We start from the raw sequence: 22,542 nt of genomic DNA, 5'->3' as shown, positions 1-22,542 counted from the left end.
ATTGTTTTCTGTCTGAGAAGTATTTCTACAAACTGACGTATTGTATTAATGCCTTTTTATTTTGAGCATATTTTGAGCTTAAAAAGATTGAAGAAAGACACTGTTCTCCAGCAGAAAAAAAACAAAACAATAAGATAAAAACAAACAAACGCTTCAGAAACCTTCCTACAGTGACAGCTTAGGGAGAGTTCTTGTAAATACAGTAAAATAAAAAACCCATACCTAGTACAGCAATTGATTTCCTTCTCATTGAAGTCTACCTTTAAAGCCAGAGCATTTTTATTCCAAGCAGCAATTGCAATGATCTATTACACTCATAATGTGAATGTATTCCTGATTTCAGCCATCAATCGTTTGAAATATACTTATTTTAATGCCATTATTTCAATCAAACCTCATTACAAATGGAGAGTGTGCTTTCAAGTCAGCCTGCAAGCCATTGGAATATTATATTTCACGTTTCAAATGGTGTGAAGTGGGTTAGGCAATGTAATTTGATTCGCCAAATAGCAACCAGCAGGTGGTGTTAGAGAGGGTTTCAAATTCAAATTGAGCATGGAAGTGTTGAACGTTAATCCAGATCAGAATGGACAGAGCAGGCAGAACAACAAAATGCAGATTGCAGAAGGAATGTAATTACTGTGGGCTGACACTCATCAGGGGGAGCAGCCTACGTATTTGTACTTTTGTAGAATTTCGAATAGTTCCCTCGCATTTTGAGAGGCGTTAAATCACAAGATTATTGTGCAACCACAAAGAAAGAGTGACAAAGAACGGGATTCGCTGGATATATTATACGGACAAAGGAAAGCTGTATTCTAACAATTGATTGTAAACAACCGAACTACTACAATTGGGAACATTTGAAATGGTTTCAAGTTATTTTTCCTTCAGAGCGTTTATTGGTTTCCGTGTTCCAGAAATGTAATGCAACGTAGCCTACTCTACAATTATAAAGGAATTCACTTTACAGTGACATCCGAGACGATTTGTTATTCTATTCGGAGTCAAAAGAAAGAGAAAATAATAGAAAAAGACATTACCTATCGATTGAGATAAAACTGGAATGAATATCCTGCAAGGAGACAGGAAGATTTTAACAATATGGGGTGAGTGCAGCTTTCTAGTTTCTCAAACCAAGTTGCGTTTTCTCTACAATCTTTTGAAAAGGCCAGGACGAAAAGTGAAGTTTGGGATGAGTTAAAGGTGGTATATGTAAATGACCCAAATGCATGAATTTGATTTGAAATATGCTGTAAATTTGGGCATGTTATCGCCCTAATGTATGGACGTAATTAGCTGACTATATTCATATTACAGGGATCTAAACTCAAGCTAGGGTGTAATATATGTATGCATTGACCCACAAATATTTCCTAAGTATCTTGTTCATAAAATACCTACATTATTTTCTTAATGATCTTATTTAAAAGATAAGTTCAATCTTATTTATTTTCAATTGACCTAATTTCAATGTCATCAACCTTGATAACAGCCCTCAGCCTACACTCATGACCATATAAAGGTTCACCTTGACTATGGCCACATTGTTCCACACTGTCACACTTACTAACTCATTCTGTTTTCATTTGTCCTGAAAACAACAGCAGTCTTGAAGTTCATTCCACTTCAACAAAAAGTCTAATTTGATGTGTTTTCTTTTATTTCCATCACAGAAAAAGGAGCCTTCCCTGAACTGTAAAAATGTATCCATCACACAGAGAAAGGTATTATCGTGCTTATTCATTGTCCATTTACTCTGTCCCCAAAAAGTACCCCTTCATCGACAACCCTCCCCCCAATTCCACCATTTTGTCACATTAATTATCTTGTGATATTATAATCCATTGCTAAACATTGGTATTAGAACACCTACAGTACATAATGAAGTTCAAACTGGATTTGTCTTGCCTGTTGTAATCTGCAGGTTTGTTTTTTGCACTAGGATGCATTTACCTTGACATTGTCCTCATAAATTATTGCATTGTGTCTAAGGCATTGTGCCAAAACCGATTGTACCAAAAATATGAGCTGTTTTGTATTGTGCAACCTTGAGTAAAATTAGAAAAAGATGATCCACTGTATATGCCATGAAGTAGTCTTTTGTGGCCTATAGCCTAATGCTCAAGGAGAATTACGTGCTGCCTAATTGCTGTTTTTGCTATTGCTTATGTATGCAATATTCACTCTCCCAATCACCTTTATTTCTTGACTACAGCAATTTATCAGTCAGACATTCATGTAATCCTAGAGCCTAATGACTTTCAAGTTAAGAGCCTGAAGTTAATACAAGGGAAGATTATGCTAAGAAAGTTTTGGCAAGTTTCCTGGTTCTTTAGCGAAAGGCAATGTTGTGTTGTATTAACATTTTTGTGAGTTGTTGAGAATTCCATTTGATGAGAACCCATAGTTTGGTCCCAGGAGAAGAATGTGTGAATTAAAGAATGAGAAACTTCAGCACCTTGATAGAAGACGATATGTGAGCTGAGATGTCGACTTCTTGATGAGTAGTTATGAGTTAGTGTTTCCACTGTGCTATTTTGGTATTTAGTTGTGCAGTGTCATGTTGCTGAACTGGGCCCGACACTTTCGCTGGCTCAGGCATGTCGACATGAGGCTCACTCGACTCTACGGGGGTCATGGGAATGAAACTGGGCTACTCCACTGTAACAGAATGATGCCAAGACTCAGATTTGTCACTTTAAAATGTATGTCAAATGATTGCAAAGTAAAAAAATATATAATAATACTTGAAAAACACGTAAATGTGTTTTTGTACAATTTTCAGTAGACATGTTTTAAAGTCATCCTTGTGCATGGAGTTGTATGATTTGTTTAACTTTGCAATTATTGTTTTTTTGTTTGGCATAAAGTGAAATATTGGAATCTCAGCATCATTCTGTTAGTGTGGAATTGCCCAACACTTAAAGGAGAAAGACAGTCAAAATTAGTTTCTCTCTAATACGTAGTGTTTTCCCAATCATCAGATATTTTCAAACAATCAGAGGTAGTATATTGGGGACATTTTATATGTTTGGCATGAAGGTAATTTCGATTCTTATAAAACCATTCTTTAAAATGGTTTACCTGTAGTATTCTGCAATCTATTTTCCCCATGGAAGATGTCCTTTGTTTCATTAAGTAGATCTCCATACCACATAGTGTAGTTTGGAACATGTTGGTTTTATATTTCTTAGGTATTGCATACAGAGAGCTTTTTTTTTACCGTTTGAAGCTTTCAAAGACTATAGAATTTGTACTGATTCACATAGGGGGTCGTTTTCAGATCAGTGGCTTTGGAAGATGAACTACTGAGAGAGTTTAAGCGTGAGATGAAGAGACAAGTGAGGGGGATTAGCCAGTGAATACACCGTGTCTCTGGGTGAACTCACACACCCAGGGGTCACTGGGAAAGTGCGTTTTAAAGGTGAACTCAGAATTTGAGCAAGAAGCTGATGTCAAATGTAAATGCAGAAACTGACTCCAGAAAGAAACAATCGATATCACTTGCCTTCACTGCGAAAGGTTCAGAGTTGGACTTCTTTACACACAAGTCTTCAATATGCACCAGAGAACATGCAATTGCATTACTTATTATATTTGAAATCTACTTGGTTTGTTGTTGCACAGGCTTGTTAACAAGGTGACACGTTTGAAGTCTACATTTGAACAGTCAGTGTAATAATGAAGTGTATTATTGATTGAGAGTTGGATCATTTTACCACAATGCTCTTTGTTTCATGCACTTGTTTTTCGCTGAGAGGGTGTTTGGCTTTTTATATAGAATTTTACATTATTTTGTCAAGTACACCTGAGGTAAAAACACTGTTTGAAAGCTGATGGTCTGGACCGATGCCAGCATTAACCCTCAGCTCATGATGGACCTTTTTTCTATTTGCCCGAAATGTCACTGATTCCCACAAGTGATTTGGCCGGATACAACACCCATGATTAATTAATTGTTGTGAAACATTTAGTTTCATTTATAGGATATAGGCATGTGTACAGCACGGGAAAGGTGATGAAATATAGATAAGTGGGGATGTCAGCCTGGGATGCAAGCCAAGAGAATAGTATTTTCCTGCAGTTCCCTCCCTCATCCAGCTGTCTGCCAGCAGCTGCTGTCCCACTCACCTTGCTAGCCATCCACTCCTCACTGTCCCTGCTGATCATACAGCTCCAACTTGTTTGTTTCAATCATTCCCTGTATGTTTCATAGTAATAGACTACACTATGTATAGGCTAGTCAATGCCAACATGCTTCTGGAATGTATTGTATCTAGCTATACAGTACACACTTGTTTTTCCATTAATCAGTTTCATGTAATACTGTACACACATGCCATTCAGTTCATCTTTGAGTGAGGGTATGTTTCTATGTGTAAAAGTGGAGGGGGGTGAATATGATCTGGAGTAGGTTTATAATCTATCCAGACAACCCTGGATGGTATTAAGACCTTTGCGAAGCCATGTTGCATTGAAAATGTCATTGTGATATTTACCTCGTCTTTAGGATACTTGTGCACAACACTGTAAGGCTGGATCGACATGGCAGCGCAGAGGCTAATAGAGCGTTGTAGAACACTGGCGGAGCATGGAAAGGATGTTTTCAAGTTTTATTATTCATATGTACAGGATACACATGGTATATACCGTCCAATGAAGTGCTTACTTGCAGGTTCCTTCTCGACAATGCAACAACAATAAGAAATAGAACAAGATAAGAATACAAACATAATGTAAATGTCTCCGTAGAATATATTGTGGTGGGTTGAGGTTCCCACTTCCACCCAGGTTCCTCCTTGACCTTGCAGGGCTGCACAGAATGTGCCCCACAATGTGTATCACTGTCACCCCTCCTCCTCCCCCTGCCTCCTACTCTCCACGGTCCTTTGCCTTCCGAGGCCTCGGTTTGGGCTCCATGTTAATCTATGCATATCATCAAGTCTCAACCTGATGCAACATGACTGATACACATTTCCCTCCTGAGATCCAATGACAGTTGTCATTTTCTCAAACAGACTAAAAGTGATATGATGAAAGGCCTAGTAGGAGATCAATTCTGTAATGATTCCATGTTGTGATAATCATCCAAACAGTTATTCCTCCTTGTCAAAAACAAATAAGAAGTAGCCAAGTGAGAACCTCGATTGAAATCAAGATTGATTTGTCATTCATCTTTGATTTGTTTCAATTTTAAAATGTTTTTGTTGTTGTCAGAACCATTCCTCAGATATTTTGAACACAAAATCGAATTAGATCTGACCATAGTTTTACAAAGGGCTCTTCTTGCTAAGCATACGGGTTGTTGTATTTGGGGTCATCGGTGAAAACACCAGCTACATCCTGACTTCATTACTATGCCTATCTCCTGGTTTCAATGGAATCCAAGTGAAGGGGAACAAGGCACTGAACTGTTCATTTATTATATTTTCTCTTGTTTTCCCTTCTCCTTTCACAAAGTACAAAGATTATTTTGGACATTGTGCTCATTAAAGTCAATATAGCTAGCTAATTGAACTGTTGGGAGAACAGTACATTACATATAATAGCATTGTATAAACTCTATTAGTTGTGTAATGTTGCGTTCTCTTTTAATGTGTTTGAATCTACCCACAACATCTCATTGTAATATCCAACCACAATCCATTGATGGTTCATTTAACAGATGGACTCTCTCCTAACCTAAACCCACAACAATACCCAGAGGCTTGCCAAAAATAATGAAATATCATCCATTTTGGAACGTCTGAGAGAGCTTGAAATGGGCATGGTCTAATTGACTCAACAACCAAAAACACATATCTAAACTTAGATTTCTTAATGAGCCAGAAAATCAATAGTTATTTCTGGTTGTAGTATACCCCTCTGGCGTACATCCTCCATTTCACCTACTTGTCTTGGAAGGGAATGACATTGAGTGACAGTCCTGTGTTGCTAATGCTAAATACCGTTGTGTGTCTCCCCCGAAGGGAACAACCCATCTTCAGTGCCAGAGCACACGTCTTCCAGATAGACCCGGCCACCAAGAGGAACTGGCTCCCTGCCAGCAAGCATGCAGTCAGCGTCTCCTTCTTCTATGATGCCAACCGGACTGTGTATCGCATCATCAGTGTGGGGGGCACCAAGGTGAGAGATGAACCCTGCTGGCTCACTCTTAGCAACATGTCCTTATTGCAGTATGATTGAACAGCTGAGTAGTACCAGTGCTGTGCACAGACCTTTTTAAGGTGCTCAAAATAAAAAAAGGCACCTCTGCCCCCTTCTAAAAAAAATTTTAAACAACTTTCAGAATTCATATCTCAAAATTCCTAATGTAGCGAACATTAACATTTTGGAGCATAAGACTATTTATTTCTGCAACAATTGTTAACACACTTACTCATCACAAATTGATCATTAATGTTGATGATTGATGTAAATCTGTTAGTTAGCTAACGTAAACTCACCCCATTCCGTACAAATGTGCGCAACCGCAACATTCAAACGAGGCTACAAAGAAAACTAATGGGACTGTAGCGACTGTGTTGACTTCAAAATCGGGGGTGTGAACTAGGTTTCTATTCAAGCGTTGATCGACATGGTAATGGCTCTATAGTATTGGAGAAAAGTTGAAAAAAACGGACCCTCCGTTACATCGTGACGTGTCATGTCGTAACGTACAGCACGCATAAGCAACTATTTCTGTCTTACAATCTCTCTCCACCAGGTGTAGCACTTCTCTCATCATTTAAAAACAAGAAATGGACAGTGACAGGGGTAAGGGGGGATACCTAGTCATTTTTTGCGTCATCATTGCATGCGATCATCATTCTCAAAGCCGCTGTTTACTTCTAAGATCACTTTAGCACCGCCCTAAAAACCTGATTCAAATTTGACACAAACCTTCAAATAGGTATGTAATGACACATTATATAAACTCTTTATAGTGTTTTATTTACATTTTAGAGGCGGTAAGGTGATAAGTTGGACAGATCGAGTGAAAAAAAGCAATTTTCCCACAACATCTCTCCTTCTCACTATCACGCATTAGTTTCGCTTTCCCACCCGCCATTTTTAAAAAGACCCGACGGGGCTCATTGCCTGCTTGAATTATGCAGAAACGGGCAGCGTTTAGGTCATGTAATTGATTCTGTTGGAAAGGGGAGAAATTGTGCTTTACAGTGGTATTGACACTACAGTTGATCTGGAAGTATTACGTTTTTGGGGCGCTAAAATAAGGGCAATTGTACGGACCAAGGCGATGTACGAGTTTACGTTAGTTAAATCATAAAAAAATATATATTGATCTTCAATGGTCTTAAATAATAACTTCATAATATAGCCTAATATTCCTAATCTTCTAACTCATGGTATCTGGCTAGTGACTTGTGTGGATATTTTAGTATATGGTGGTTAGTTTAAGTCTAGACCACCAGTTTTCAGTGCTTAATTTGTAAATTGGGAGGTGCCGGAACAAAAAGTGAGCACGAGAGGGGGGTGACTTGGGGAGTTCTGTGGTAGCCAGTGTTGTGCCGAAAAGCTCCCTCCTGACAGAATTTTCCCGCCCCTTTGCGTGAATGCGCACGCACTCAATTCTTAATTTCTGCGACTTGCTTGCTAGTTGGGATTTATGATCACGTTAGGCTGCATTTAATTTTTGTCGGTTTTATCGCGGGGGAGGCAGTAGTAATGTCTGCCGTTTTCGGTTTGGCTATTTGTTTCAAGTGTATTAGTCTATAAATAAATATCTTTGCCAAAATTCGTCATCTCTCCCATGTCTTATTCGACTAGTAGTTGTTCTGAAATGTTTATTGCTTGCCAACATATTACTCCCTCTGTTTAATATAACACACATAGATTAATTATTCATTTTGGTTGCCTATCCTGACTTGAAGTTTGTTCTATAGAAAGTATTTGACTCTAGCCACAAAATTAGCGAAATTAGAAGGGGGGTTCGTCAAGGCTATTTTCTTGCCTGCTGAAATTCTCCCCTCCCATCTATCTTGGCACTGCAAGGCCTGGCACACTTAAATGTTAATATATTTAAAACATTAAATACATTTTCTTGAATTACAATTATTTCATTATCAGACAAAGAGGATGATACTACCTCTAGAAATATTACTGCTTATACAAATTCGTACTCCTAAAAATGTGCTTTTAGTAGTGAACAAGCAATTACCCAGTTAGTGTCTTCCTCATTATTGTCCACCTCCCCACAGAAGAGGCACATTTGGCCCAGGTCATCTAGCAAAACATAATGTCAAGTAGTCTATACGTCTTTACAAGTATTTTTCTGAGTGAACAAGGGAATAGTACAGGTTTCTTGTAACATAATTATTTAAATACATGTGTTTTAGTGGCCATCTAGTCAGAAGTTGGATCAAAGATAACCTTGAAAGATCCACAAATGTTTTTATCTACAATTATATTAAATTAGAAATTGAACATACCAGTGTTTGAGGAGAGTGACTGCAATTTCTTCTCTCATGATGTTAACATCTTTGTCCGTATTTGAAAAGACAAATCGACTCCTCCAGAACACATTCAGCAAACATTTGATGGGCATTTCAGTTTTCCCCAACAAAATTATGTTACACTTAAGATTCTAATTCGCAAGTATACAACAACACAGCTATAATATTCTTAGCAGTGCTTTCCTTCCTCTTTTTTTTCTACAGCTATAATATAATTTGACAGTTCTGTTTTGCCTTTTAGTAAGTATACTTTCAGTAGGTTAATTGCACATTACTTATACTCTCATACTTACTTTCAAGGCAAAGCCCCACAAGAAGTTGTTGGCATGGTTGAGGAAGGGTACCACACGCCCTTCTGGAGATATTACACCCCTTCTCTCTCAGGAATGATCTGAACATATATGTTAATACAAGTACAGCATTTTGAAACTTTATTGATTACAATATAGAGATTAATAACAGAGGTGAATCTGAGAATGCAGGGTTTCATCATCTTGGATTATCTAACATCTGAGAATGGGCAGGCATTCCCCCGGATGAAGAGCATCTCCATCTTGCTGATTATGTGCTGTCATCCAGGTGGAAATGTCACCTGCATATCTGATGTAGGAAAATAGATAAGTTGAGTGTCTGTTTATGTACTGTACATTTATGTGCTTGTGTATATATATATATATATATTTTTTTTTATTGTGTTTTGTGGGGGGAGGTTGGTGGGGATGGTGGAGGTGCTGGTGGTGTCCTATTGGGAAGGGTATTATTCATGGAGGCACATTCAGTCATAGTTTTGTTTAAATAAATGTATAATAATATATTTTTTTCTTATTTTTTTCTATTATTATAATTTTACTGTGATTTTGGATATGCACTCATGTTGACTTATATATTTATTTTTCGCCCAATTTTTTAAAATATATTATTATTATTTTATTACTACTGTACCTACATTCTTAAAAAATAAAAAATAAAATAAATAAAATAAAATAGGATAATTTTGTTTTTAAAGAAACGCCATAAGAAGGACAAGCACGATGGGATGGGGGATTGAGGGATGGGTAGAGAGAACAGTAGAAGGCTCTGAAAACTATTTCGGCAGGCAAGAAAATAGCCCTGCCGACCGACCCCCCCCCCCCCTCCTAATTTCCTTAATTCACGTCAGGATAGGCAACCGAAATTAATAATTAATTTATGTGTGTTATATTAAACATAGAGGAGGTGGTAAAATGTAGGCAAGAAATAAACATTTCAGAACCACTCTAGTCGAATAAGACGACGAATTTTGGCAAAGAGATGTATTTCTAGACTAATACGCTTGAAACAAATAGCCAAATCGAAAACTGCACACATTACTAGTGCCTCCCCCGCGATCAAAATTACATTAAAAATGTAATGAAACGCGGCCTAACCTGATCAGAAATCTCAACTAGCAAGCAAGCCGCAGCAATGAAGAATTGAGTGCGTGCGTGTTCACGCAAAGGGGGGGAATTCTGTCAAGCGGGAGCTTATCTGCAGAACACCTGTTCACATGAGACAGAAAAAATTGACCTTTTTATAATAAACATAATTGTGTGACATAGAGCAGTAGAGCAGAGGCGCTTACAGAAGTTGCACACATGGGGAAATATTTTTATAGCCTAGGGTCTGGGAAAAATGTGGCTTTTTTATGAACACATTTCATGCAATTCTACGTCATTTTACATGACTGGAGACTTCTTTTTTTAATGCCGCACAAATGACTGGAGAATATTTTTAATGCCGCACAAATGATCGAAATGGAAGGCTTCTTCACACTGACAAACTGGGAATCTGAGATCAATAAAAACGACCTTGTCTTGAATCCATCAATGTCCTAAGTGTGCGGAGACACATACTGTAGGCTACAATATGAGGAGGAAATTATAATCCTAAAAATGCTTTCCAATTTCAATGACTCACCCAAGGATGCGCTGATCACTCACCGGAGATGGCCGATGCGCTTGTACCAAAAACCTATCTTGTTTTACTTTGTAAAGCAATGTTCGCTCAATAGGGCTATTGATAAAATATTTTGGTAGTCTACAGCAGAGACTACCAAAATAGAGTCTTTTCAGAAGGAGACATTTATTTTCCAACCTTCCTGCGATTGTATTTGAAATATTGCGAAAGGCCTGTTTTGTCTTCATACTGTTCACTGACAGATTTGCTGTACGTGCCTTATTATTGGTCTACAAACAATCCACAGCTGGGCAATTTTTTTAAAGAAGCTATTGATCCTCTGTGGCTAAATAATAGGCCTATTCATGATGTAGTAGCCTATTCTGAATTATTTCATTTCTTTTCGAACAGACGGCAGTAATTCTATAACTTTGACAAATGTATTCCCACCGCTATGATTCTGTAAGGAAATAAATGAAGTGCTGCTGTGTTTAGGCCATCAGCCAACAAGACCGAAAATTGATGATGTAAATCAAGTGTTAATCAAATGTTATGCTGCTGTGGCAGTAGTAGTACTGTTGATATTTAAACCAAGTAGCTTGCTACACCCACCGACCGGTGACCGCTTCTCGCCATGCATGTTTGGATACATGGCGCTTGCAATATCCATACATGACAGAGTGGGTAAAAGACACAACCGGGCGCACATGAGCTCCGTACAGGGCAGACTGACAGGATGGGGTAGGGTATTGAACTTGATGACTTGGGGGCAGTGGCTGCTTCCCAACACACACACACACACACACACACACACACACACACACACACACAAACTCTCATTATATGGTAGCTAGGCTGATTTTGACTAATGAGCATGTAACATTTATAGCCATGCCCCCCCTGATAACTTGTCCTACAAAGGATGCTTCAATGGTAGTGAGCAAAACCACATTATTAGTCTTTTGCTAAGGTTTCTGACAATTCTGGAGTGAGTGGATGTATTCTTTCTGTCTATTTTCTTTGAATATTCAATGAGAATTCAAAACGTCTTATGTTCTCGCTCACTGAAAGGGTTGACCTGGTTATAGAGGGAAACTGAACTTTTGATGCGTCTGCAATTCAGTGCATTTTGCACAATAATGCCTTTGTCTGATCTGTTGGTAATGGTTTTTGTTTTCTCTGTGGATTCCTTATCAGTAGGCCCCAGGCAAGGTGGCAGAATCATACAGTGACGGTGAAGTTTTGCTTTGCTGATTAGAAATAAACAGTTGATTTATGCCTCGGTCTCTGACATACATCACAGGCCATCATCAATAGCACCATCACCCCCAACATGACATTCACCAAAACATCCCAGAAGTTTGGCCAGTGGGCTGACAGCCGTGCCAACACCGTGTACGGACTGGGCTTTGCCACCGAGCAACAGCTTCAGCAGGTTAGTCACCGCCAATGTTTTAGATTTGTTGAGAATTCAAAAGGAACACATTTCTAATGTACTTGTTGACTAATCGTTCTGCAAATTGTATTTCCTTTTATCTGTAGTTTTCAGACCAGTTCAAGGAAGTGAAGGAGGCAGCACGTCTTGCCAGGGAGAAATTCCAGGAGAAATTTGAACTGATCAACCCTACGCTAAATATCGCTGCCCCTCAGGTGAGGTCTGGAACTGCAGCTGCTCAATTAGCCCCATAAACTAACTAGAGGTCGACCGATTAATCGGAATGGCCGATTTAATTAGGGCCGATTTCAAGTTTTCATAACAATCGGAAATCTGTATTTTTGGACACCGATTTGGCCGATTTTTTTAAATAAAAAATAAATAAAAATATTTTTAATATATATTCTTTTTTACACCTTTATTTATCCTTTATTTAACTAGGCAAGTCAGTTCAGAACACATTCTTATTTTCAATGACGGCCTAGGAACGGTGGGTTAACTGCCTTGTTCAGGGGCAGAATGACAGATTCTTACCTTGTCAGCTCGGGGATTTAATCTTGCAACCTTACAGTTAACTAGTCCAACGCTCTAACCACCTGATTACGCAATGTAACAGGAATATTTAGACTTATGGATGCCACCCGTTAGATAAAATACGGAACGGCTCCGTGTTTCACTGAAAGAATAAACTTGTTTTCTTGTTTTCGAGATGATAGTTTCCGGATTCGACCATATTAAAGACCTAAGGCTCGTATTTCTGTGTGTTATTATGTTATAACTAAGTCTATGATTTGATAGAGCAGTCTGACTGAGCGATGGTAGACACCAGCAGGCTCGTAAGCATTCATTCAAACAGCACTTTCGTGTGTTTTGCCAGCAGCTCGTCGCTGTGCTTCAAGCATTGAGCTGTTTATGACTTCAAGCCTATCAACTCCCGAGATTAGGCTGGTGTAACCGATGTGAAATGGCTAGCTAGTTAGCGGGGTGTGCGCTAATAGCGTTTCAAACGTCACTCGCTCTGAGACTTGGAGTGGTTGTTCCCCTTGCTCTGCGGCTTTTGTGGAGCGATGGGTAACGCTGCTTCGAGGGTGGCTGTTGTCGATGTGTTCCTGGTTCGAGCCCAGGTAGGGGCGAGGAGAGGGACAGAAGCTATACTGTTACACTGGCAATACTAAAGTGCCTATAAGAACATCCAATAGTCAAAGGTATATGAAATACAAATCGTATAGAGAGAAATTGTCCTATAATTCCTATAATAACTACAACCTAAAACTTCTTACCTGGGAATATTGAAGACTCATGTTAAAAGGAACCACCAGCGTTCATATGTTCTGAGCAAGGAACTTAAACGTTAGCTTTTTTACATGGCACATATTGCACTTTTACTTCTCCAACACTTTGTTTTTGCATTATTTAAACCAAATTGAACATGTTTCATTTTATTTGAGGCTAAATTGATTTTATTGATGTATTATATTAAGTCAAAATAAGTGTTCATTCAGTATTGTTGTAATTGTCATTATTACAAATACATTTTTTTTTTTTAAATCAGCCGATTTAATCGGTATCGGCTTTTTTGGTCCTCCAATAATCGGTATCGGCGTTAAAAAATCATAATCGGTCGACCTCTAAAACTAACTGCTGAGGCATGACAGATAAGCACAGGGCTTAGCAGTGCTACCCTCAGGACCAAATGAATGTTAACACACACACACTCACACACTATCTATTTTAGACACATTGGATTCTCTTGGGATTAGATAGATGCTCTGTCTGACCATTCTATTATTTCCCCATTTGGTTAACCCTATTAAAGGATTTCATGCATGAAAAATGGGGATGGTAGGCGGAAACGGGCTGGTTTCAATTTAAACGGAGTGACTGTAATGCCGCCGCCTCATGGGGAAGTGTGAGAGGGGCGGAGTCATATATAAAGGGATTTTTTCCTAGGATATCTACGGCACTAACTGTTGAAATGACCAGATAGCCTCCTTTGGGTGATATCATTTTGAGTGTAATAACTTTTAAGTTCATTAATGGACACCTTCCAAAATAATTTCCAACTCCTCAAAAGATTTTCTTGTGTGCTGAAAGGAACTATGGTGTTTGTTTCTTGGGAATGGGGAATTAATATGGGATATATTATCACTGGATAACATTTGAGGGATTTGCTGTATCAATAATGACAGCTTGAGCTAGTGTGGGTGGGAGATACAATTTATACACCATGCAATCTATGTAAATACAAACTAATTGCATTTGGAAATCACATTGTTATACAGCGCATTGTTACAGAGCCGACCTGACTCAATCGCTCGTCCAATTAATTTCAGCAAATTGGAATCCATTGTTTGATAAACTTGTTAGGGCCATTTTGATTATTTGTTGTTGTAGCAACATGCATTTCATGAGAGCAGGGAGGGTGTGTGTGAAGCCATTGAACATGAGTAGCTGCCAAGAGTAGGCCATTTTTTCCATCAGAAAAGAACTAGTCAATGGGAAGCAGTGTCCATACTGTCTACAGTCCTTTATGATCACTATGTTTGATGTACAGCTACAAGATGACATGGCGTTATACCCTGGGTTGTCCTGAACAGAATGAGCCTGTGTTTGTTGTATTGTGAAGGATATTTGCCGCGGACCATCTGAATGCACTCATGACTCCATTCTATGCGTGGAAAAATGACCATCTGCTTCTCTGAATTGTCTTGTGAAAGCCTAACACTATAAGAACGTATTTGATAATTTAGATAGTCATGTTGGCAATAGAACAAGCTTTCAAATTATACCTACGTGACACAGATTGCGATTTAAAATGGGCCATGTTTAGATAGAGTAAACAACAGTAAAGGTGTATAGGTGGAGATGTAGGGCAGTGTTCAAAACAACTACAAGTGTGCTTGCTCTAGTTCCTCAACTGCACAGCTAGGACAACAAAAAAAGCACTTTACAGTTGAAGACACTCTTTTGAGTCATAAAAGTGCATTGAAATTACTTAGTAACTGTGCAGACTTTGGAGAGGTGCGTGTGTGTGTGTGTAGCCACTTGGAAACACCAGCTAGACCTCTCACTCACGTTTTTGTGTTATGTTGCACATACCCCAAATCTTCCAAGAATATTCTTCTCATGTTACTGAATGTATCCAGAGTTCGTTATCAACAAATGCTGCGAAAAGGACAGTAAATGTAAAATGCACGAAAAATGTTTGCATTCAGTCTTGTCAGGTGAATTGTTGTGTTCTCACCTTTAGTCTAATAATTTTCCCATAACCTCCAAACGGTTTCCTTTTAATTGCTACCATGGTTATGTATATGCTTTCCATATGTCTTCTGTAAGAAAGATTTAAATTCAGCCCTATCCATATAGGACAATTCCCACGAGTGTAAGGGATTTAAAGGTATTTTATTGACAAATAATTTGTATGTGCTATAAACAATGGTCAGTATAGAATAAATAGCCCAGAGACGACATTGTAGGGGTATTCATAAATGTGACATAACTACAACAATACAACCGAAAAAATTATGCATTCTTCCTCATAGCTTTCCTGGTCCACACCTGTTTGTGATATTCTCGGGTCACGTTTTATAACTGCACGTCTGACAGCGGTGCTTATTTACAGCTGTGCTTATTTACAGCCGTGCTTATTTGGATGTGATCTGATTTCACCCTGTTTTATCACATTAGTTCCACAAACTATGCCCCCGTGTCCTTTGTGACCAGGAGGAACATTCCTTTGGCTCCTGTGGGAATGATTCATATAATTGCAATGGGGTCACCTAGGAAACTGTCTGGAGTGCCGCGCATGTCTTTGTACAGTTCAGTCCACTGACCCATTCCTCTCCTCCATCTAAAGTGCACTCATCCCTATACTTTGAGCCATACGCACACAGAGCCTGGCTATGGCTGACTAGCCAGAGGCAGAATGAATCCACTCCAGCACCTCTTGCATTGATTTGTAGATAAGACAGTGCGTATTGATTTGTGTTCTATGAATTAAACACAAGTGGTGCCCGTTAATGATAGAAATATCTGCTAACATTAAGCATGGACACGGCGGTCCTAATATGTTACCACATCATGAAAGGATGATGGTAATTGACTTGACAGTCATTAAGGTTATGGCAGATGTTCTGTCACGTCTGTGGCATAACTATGAAAGCTTTATAGATGTGTCCGAAATCTGTTTTTAACTACTACTACTACTACTACTACTACTACTACTACTACTACTACTACTACTACTACTACTACTACTACTACTACTACTACTACCTGACTACTACTACTACTACTACCTGACTACTACTACTACTACTACCTGACTACTACTACTACTACTACTACTACTACTACTACTACTACATACTGTGTACTACTACTACTACTACTACATACTGTGTACTACTACTACTACTACTACATACTGTGTACTACTACTACTACATACTGTGTACTACTACTACTACATACTGTGTACTACTACTACTACATACTGTGTACTACTACTACTACATACTGTGTACTACTACTACATACTGTGTACTACTACTACTACATACTGTGTACTACTACTACTACTACATACTGTGTACTACTACTACTACTACTACTACATACTGTGTACTACTACTACATACTGTGTACTACTACTACTACATACTGTGTACTACTACTACTACATACTGTGTACTACTACTACTACTACTACTACTACATACTGTGTACTACTACTACTACTACTACTACTACATACTGTGTACTACTACTACTACTACATACTGTGTACTACTACTACTACTACTACTACTACTACTACTACATACTGTGTACTACTACTACTACTACTACTACTACTACATACTGTGTACTAATCATACTACATACTATTTAGAATGTACTGTTCTATAAAAAAGAATGCCGTAAGCAAAAAATATCAACATACTATGCTCATTCTACTGAGAATGTGTCATTTAATACGTTATTGTGTTGATTCGTTCATTTTGGTACAGTGTGTCCCCTCAGCTGATTTATCAGCTGTTTGTGAAATACACGTGGGTCTCGAAAGACGAGTCTCTTCCTCAATAGTGTGCAGCGAATTCTACTAAATGAAGTCGAATTGATTATGACATCCTGGCATTTAAAGGGCAACTCCACCACTTATCAACTTAATTTTCATTATCTCCAGCACAATACTGTTGTCTACATGGCCAAAAGTATGTGGACACCTCTTCAAATCAGTGGATTAGGCTAGTTCAGCCACACGCATTGCTGACAGGTGTATAAAATCGAGCACACAGCAACGCAATCTCCATAGATAAACATTGGCAGTAGAATGGTCCATACCGAAGAGCTAAGTGACTTTTAATGTGGCACAAACGTGGCACCGTCATAGGATGACACCTTTCCAACAAGTCAGTTCGTCAAAATTCTGCCCTGTTACAGCTTCCCCGATCAACTGTAAGTGCTGTTATTGTGAAGTGGAAACATTTAGGAGGAACAACGGCTCAGCCGCGAAGTGGTAGGCCACACAAGCAAGCTCACAGAACGGGACTGCAGAGTGCTGAAGTGCGTATCGCATAAACATTGTCTGTCCTTGGTTGCAACACTCACTCCCGAGTTCCAAACTGCCTCTGGAAGCAACATCAGGACAAGAACTGTTCGTCAGGGACCTTCATGAAATGGGTTTCCATGGCCAAGCAGCCGCACATAAGCCTAACATCACCATGAGCAATGCCAAGCGTCGGCTGGACTGGTGTAAAGTTCGCTGTCGTTGGACTCTGGAGCAGTGGAAACGTGTTCTCTGGAGTGATGAATCACACTTCATCATCTGGTAGTCCGACGGACGAATCTGGGTTTGGTGGATGCCAGGAGAACGATATCCTGCCCGAATGAATCGGGACAACTGTAAAGTTTGGTGGAGGATAAATAATGGTCTCAGGCTTCCAATTCCAGTGAAGGGAAATCTTAACGCTAGAGCATTCAATGACATTCTAGAGGATTCTGTGGTTCCAACTTTGTGGCAACAGTTTGGGGAAGGCCCTTTCCTGTTTCAGCAGGACAATGCCCCTGTGCACAAAGCGAAACAGAAATGGTTTTGTCGAGATTGGTGTGGAAGGACCTCAACCCCATCGAACACCTGTGGGATGAATTGGAACGCCGACTGAGACCCAGGCCTAATTGCCCAACATCCGTGCCCGACCTCACTAATGCTCTTGTGGCTGAATGGAAGCAAGTCCCCGTAGCAATGTTCCAACATCTAGGGGAAAGCCTTCCCAGAAGAATGGAGGCTGTTATAGCAGCAAAGGGGGACCAACTCCATATTAATAGCCATTATTTGTTCCTGTTCTCAAGAAACCTAAGGTAACTGAGCTAAACGACTATCGCCCCGTAGCACTCACTTCCGTCATCATGAAGTGCTTTGAGAGACCCTGGGTCTCGACCCCGCCCTGTGCAACTGGGTCCTGGACTTTCTGACGGTGGTGAGGGTAGGAAACATCTCCACCCCGCTGATCCTCAACAGTGGGAACCCACAAGGGTGCGTTCTCAGCCCTCTCCTGTACTCCCTGTTCACCCATGACTGCGTGGACATGCACGCCTCCAACTCAATCATCAAGTTTGCAGACGACACTACAGTGGTAGGCTTGATTACCAACAACGACGAGACGGGTGGAGGGTGGAGGTGAGGGCCCTCGGAGTGTGGTGTCAGGAAAATAATCTCACACTCAATGTCAACAAAACAAAGGAGATGATCGTGGACTTCAGGAAATAGCAGAGGGAGCAGGCCCCTATCCACATCGACGGGACAGTAGTGGAGAAGGTGGAAAGTTTTAAGTTCCTCGGCGTACACATCACGGACAAACTGAAATGGTCCACCCACACAGACAGCTTGGGTGAAGAAGGCGCAACAGCGCCTCTTCAACCTCAGGAGGCTGAAGAAATTTGGCTTGTCACCAGAAAAGCTCACAAACTTTTACAGATGCACAATCGAGAGCATCCTGTCGGGCTGTATCACCTGCCTGGTACGGCAACTGCTCCGCCCACAACCGTAAGGCTCTCCAGAGGGTAGCACAACGCATCACCGGGGGCAAACTACCTGCACTCCAGGACACCTACACCACCCGATGTCACAGGAAGGTCAAAAAGATCATCAAGGAGCCACTGCCTTTTCACCCCGCTATCATGTGCATCAAAGCTGGGACCGAGAGACTGAAAAACAGCTTCTATCTCAAGGCCATCAGACTGTTAAGCAGCCATCACTAACATTGAGTGGCTGCTGCCAACATACTGACTCAAATCTCTAGCCACTTAATAATACAAAATTGGATGTAATAAATGTATCACTAGTCCTTTTAAACACTGCCACTTTATATAATGATTACATACCCTTCATTACTACATTACTCATCTCATATGTATATACTGTACTCTATCTACTGCATCTTGCCTATGCCGTTCGGCCATCGCTCATCCATGTATTGATATGTACATATTCTTATTCATTCCTTTACACTTGTGTGTATAAGGTAGTTGTTGTGAAATTGTTAGATTACTTGTTATATATTACTGCACGGTCGGAACTAGAAGCACAAGCATTTTGTTACACTCGCATTAACATCTGCTAACCATGTGTATGTGACCAATAAGATTTGATTTGATATTTTGGAATGATATGTTCGACGAGCAGGTGACCACGTACTTTGGCCATGAGGTGTACAGTATGCGAAAATGGAGCATTACAAAATTTTGTAGAAAAAAATATTAAGTTAAAAACGTCTATCATATGACATCATCAAAAGTTACATTTTAAAAACAGTGTGGGAAGCAAGAAAATACCATCCCTCTGGCTAGAATCTCATTGGCGGGTTTAGAAAATCACTTTTTTTTTAATTTTTTTTTTTTAATCCTAACATGTGATGTCACAGAGAAGCATTTTCTTGGAGCTTATCTTTTTAATGACAGATCATAGAAACACGCTGTTTTCACATACTGTATGTACACTGGTTTGGTGCTGGAGATAATAAATATTAGGTTAAAGTGGCGGAATTGCCAATTTTTTTATTTAACCAGGTAGGCTAGTTGAGAACAAGTTCTCATTTACAACTGCGACCTGGCCAAGATAAAGCAAAGTAGTGCGACACAAACAACGCAGTTACACAAGGAATAAACAAATATACAGTCACATGGAATAAACATGGAATAAACAAACATACAGTAATACAATAGAGAAAGTCTATATACAGTGTGTGCAAATGAGGTAGGATAAGGGGGCGAGGCAATAAATAGGCCATAGTGGCGAAATTATTACAGCATGGCAAATTAAACACTGGGGTGATAGATGTGGAGAAGATGAGTGTGCAAGAGAAAGCATAGTACATTTTTAAGAACAGCCCTTAGCTGTGGTATATTGGCCATATACTTTACCACACCCCTCGGGCCTTATTGCTTAAATATAGCAGTGTTTATTTCAAGGAATCTCACAGTATATAAAGTAACTACCATTTTACATATCAAGTGAATAGCAGACTGAAATAAAGCATAACCAGCAACTCTATCTTTGTTGTTTTTATTTGTATAAAATGGTGTGCAGTGGAGCAAACCAAGCTTTACACTGAAATATTGCTGATAGGTAGATAAAAATAATAATAATCTCTGTTCATGAAAACACACATCTCTCTCTTCTCAACTCTGCCCCCCCCCCCCCCCCCTTTCTGCCACGCTGCCACTGATGCACCATGGGATTGCTGATCTCACAGATCTCTCAGGTGAGTGTCATGTCTATTACACCGCTCTTCTATCTGCTGCCGACTGACAGAGACAGCACACTAACTGCTCTTTATTCCAAAGGCATTGTCCCCATCACGTCCCCCAGATGGCCTACTTCATGATGCATTTTCAATGGGACTTGGGAGTTCAGAGCCTCTTGTCCTAGAAAACCTCGAAGTGTTTCAATGAGCCATTGTTCTCAATAATGCAGTTACAGTATGGTGAGGGCAGATTTGGAGAGCATAGGGAAACAGAAGAAAGGATATATTCCCATGGTCAAATATGATCTGTCTGTACAGTTAAAGGGAAAATATTCCACTTGAGATATCATCCTTTGAACACCAACCCTAATTAGCTATCCTGCTTTTAAAGCATTAAAAATAAGAAATTCTAGTGAAGTCGAAACTGATTTTCCTGTGTTTTTATATAGCTATATTTCACACTATGAGGTTGGAATAATAATGTGATATTGTGAAAATTATTATAATGCCCTTTTAGTTTAAGAGCTGGAAATACTGCCTGAAATTTCAGCCTGTTGTGGTGGGATGTAGTTTTGTCCTGCCTGGTGACATCACCATTAGTTAATAGACCAATAAGAAAGAGGGTTCCAAACCTCTCTGCCAATAACAGATAGTTTTCAGTCTTCCCCTCCCCACTCAGACCACTCCCAGACAGTCCTAGCAAAATTCTTGTCTGAAGAATTGCTATTTTCTAAGAAGTTATTTTTGTTTCTTAATGAACATTTTAATTGAAAACAATACAGTAAGGTACTTCATTGTTACCCAAAAGTTATTTGGTATTGAGATAAAAACATTGGACCTTTTTAAAAATAAGGATGTATCTGTCTTATGTTTGCGCTTGCTCCAATTGAATTGCGTTAGTCAATGATGAGGGGAAAGTATTGGAAATGCATAATCCATTATTACCGAAACATGATCCACAGTATGAATAATTTAGAGACCTGTGCTCCCTAGCCATATACTTTGGTGTGTGGACTTGTCTTAGCTTTGATTTCTTGCTCTTCTCTTCTGGACTTAGCTAGCGCCAGCTCCGTTTGAATGCTGGCCTTGTGCATTTTGTTATCCATATACTGGATACTGTAAGGATAGCGAGAGAGTGGCTAGGCCGTAAAAATAGAACACTGTGGGGGAATACAGACAGGACAACTCTGAGACAAATTAATAATACAAGCTTTTCTGAGTGTAGGGGTGCAATGCCTCAGAGGCACTCCGCACTTGTCGAGGACATGTTTGGTTTTCTATCTGGCCACAGAGAAAAAAACAGAGAGAGATGGACTTGAACCAATTTATCTCTGTTTTTTTGTTGGGGGGAGCTTGGAGCTGTTTGGATTTTGTTCCTCAGCCTATGTTGAGGAAAATGGTTTCACAAACTTGAGTGTAATTGAGCCATAGCTAATTTTTGCCAACACAAAATGAGACATGAGAGCTGGTCTACCAAGAAAAAAAGCTAACTTCACAATAGGCTAGAAGTTTCTCAGTCTGTTTGCGTTTAGCAGCTGTGTGGCTCCACGTGGTTGGCTGTTCAACTTTGAACCTGTGCCACGGATATGGTGGCTGAGAATGACCTAATTAATTTTGGCAGATGGAGTTCTGCTGCCACCCTGTCGTTTGGATGAGGTGTTTGAATGTACAGTATAGCGACAGCCTTTCATCTTCTTGCTGTCATTTTATTGTGCTAACAAGAGGGGTTAGGTTTCAATGTCCCTCAAGAACAATACATGTCTGCTCACATCACAAACGCTGAGCTACCCTGTATCTGTCATATTTAAGAACCAGTCATACCCCAACTGGCAGGGAAGTAGCTATGACAAATATACATTAAGTCATTTCTCTCCCATTTCAGATCACAACAAATTATTAGATTTTAATGGGAACACTAGGATATGCTCCATCTTTATTTTAAGCATTTATGGCTTCTTAATTACCCTAACAGGTGCACCAATTTACC

General features: G+C 39.6%; 1 protein-coding gene across 1 annotated transcript in view; it reads left to right on the top strand.

Annotated features, from left to right (window-relative positions):
• The first annotated feature begins 535 nt into the window (after positions 1-535).
• Positions 536-22,542, top strand: part of LOC139540472 (homer protein homolog 3-like) — a 35,494-nt gene continuing 13,487 nt past the window's right edge. The window contains exons 1-5 of the mRNA XM_071344324.1: positions 536-1,109; positions 1,677-1,727; positions 5,973-6,129; positions 11,677-11,808; positions 11,916-12,023. Coding sequence (XP_071200425.1) covers positions 1,705-1,727; positions 5,973-6,129; positions 11,677-11,808; positions 11,916-12,023 — 420 coding nt within the window. The 5' untranslated portion in view covers positions 536-1,109; positions 1,677-1,704. The remainder of the gene's footprint in view (positions 1,110-1,676; positions 1,728-5,972; positions 6,130-11,676; positions 11,809-11,915; positions 12,024-22,542) is intronic.

The sequence above is a fragment of the Salvelinus alpinus genome, chromosome 15 (assembly GCF_045679555.1).
Source record: "Salvelinus alpinus chromosome 15, SLU_Salpinus.1, whole genome shotgun sequence".
In the NCBI taxonomy this organism is placed as follows: domain Eukaryota; kingdom Metazoa; phylum Chordata; class Actinopteri; order Salmoniformes; family Salmonidae; genus Salvelinus; species Salvelinus alpinus.
The sequence above is the reverse complement of the archived record's forward strand: the minus strand, read 5'-3'. Positions and strand labels throughout refer to the sequence as shown.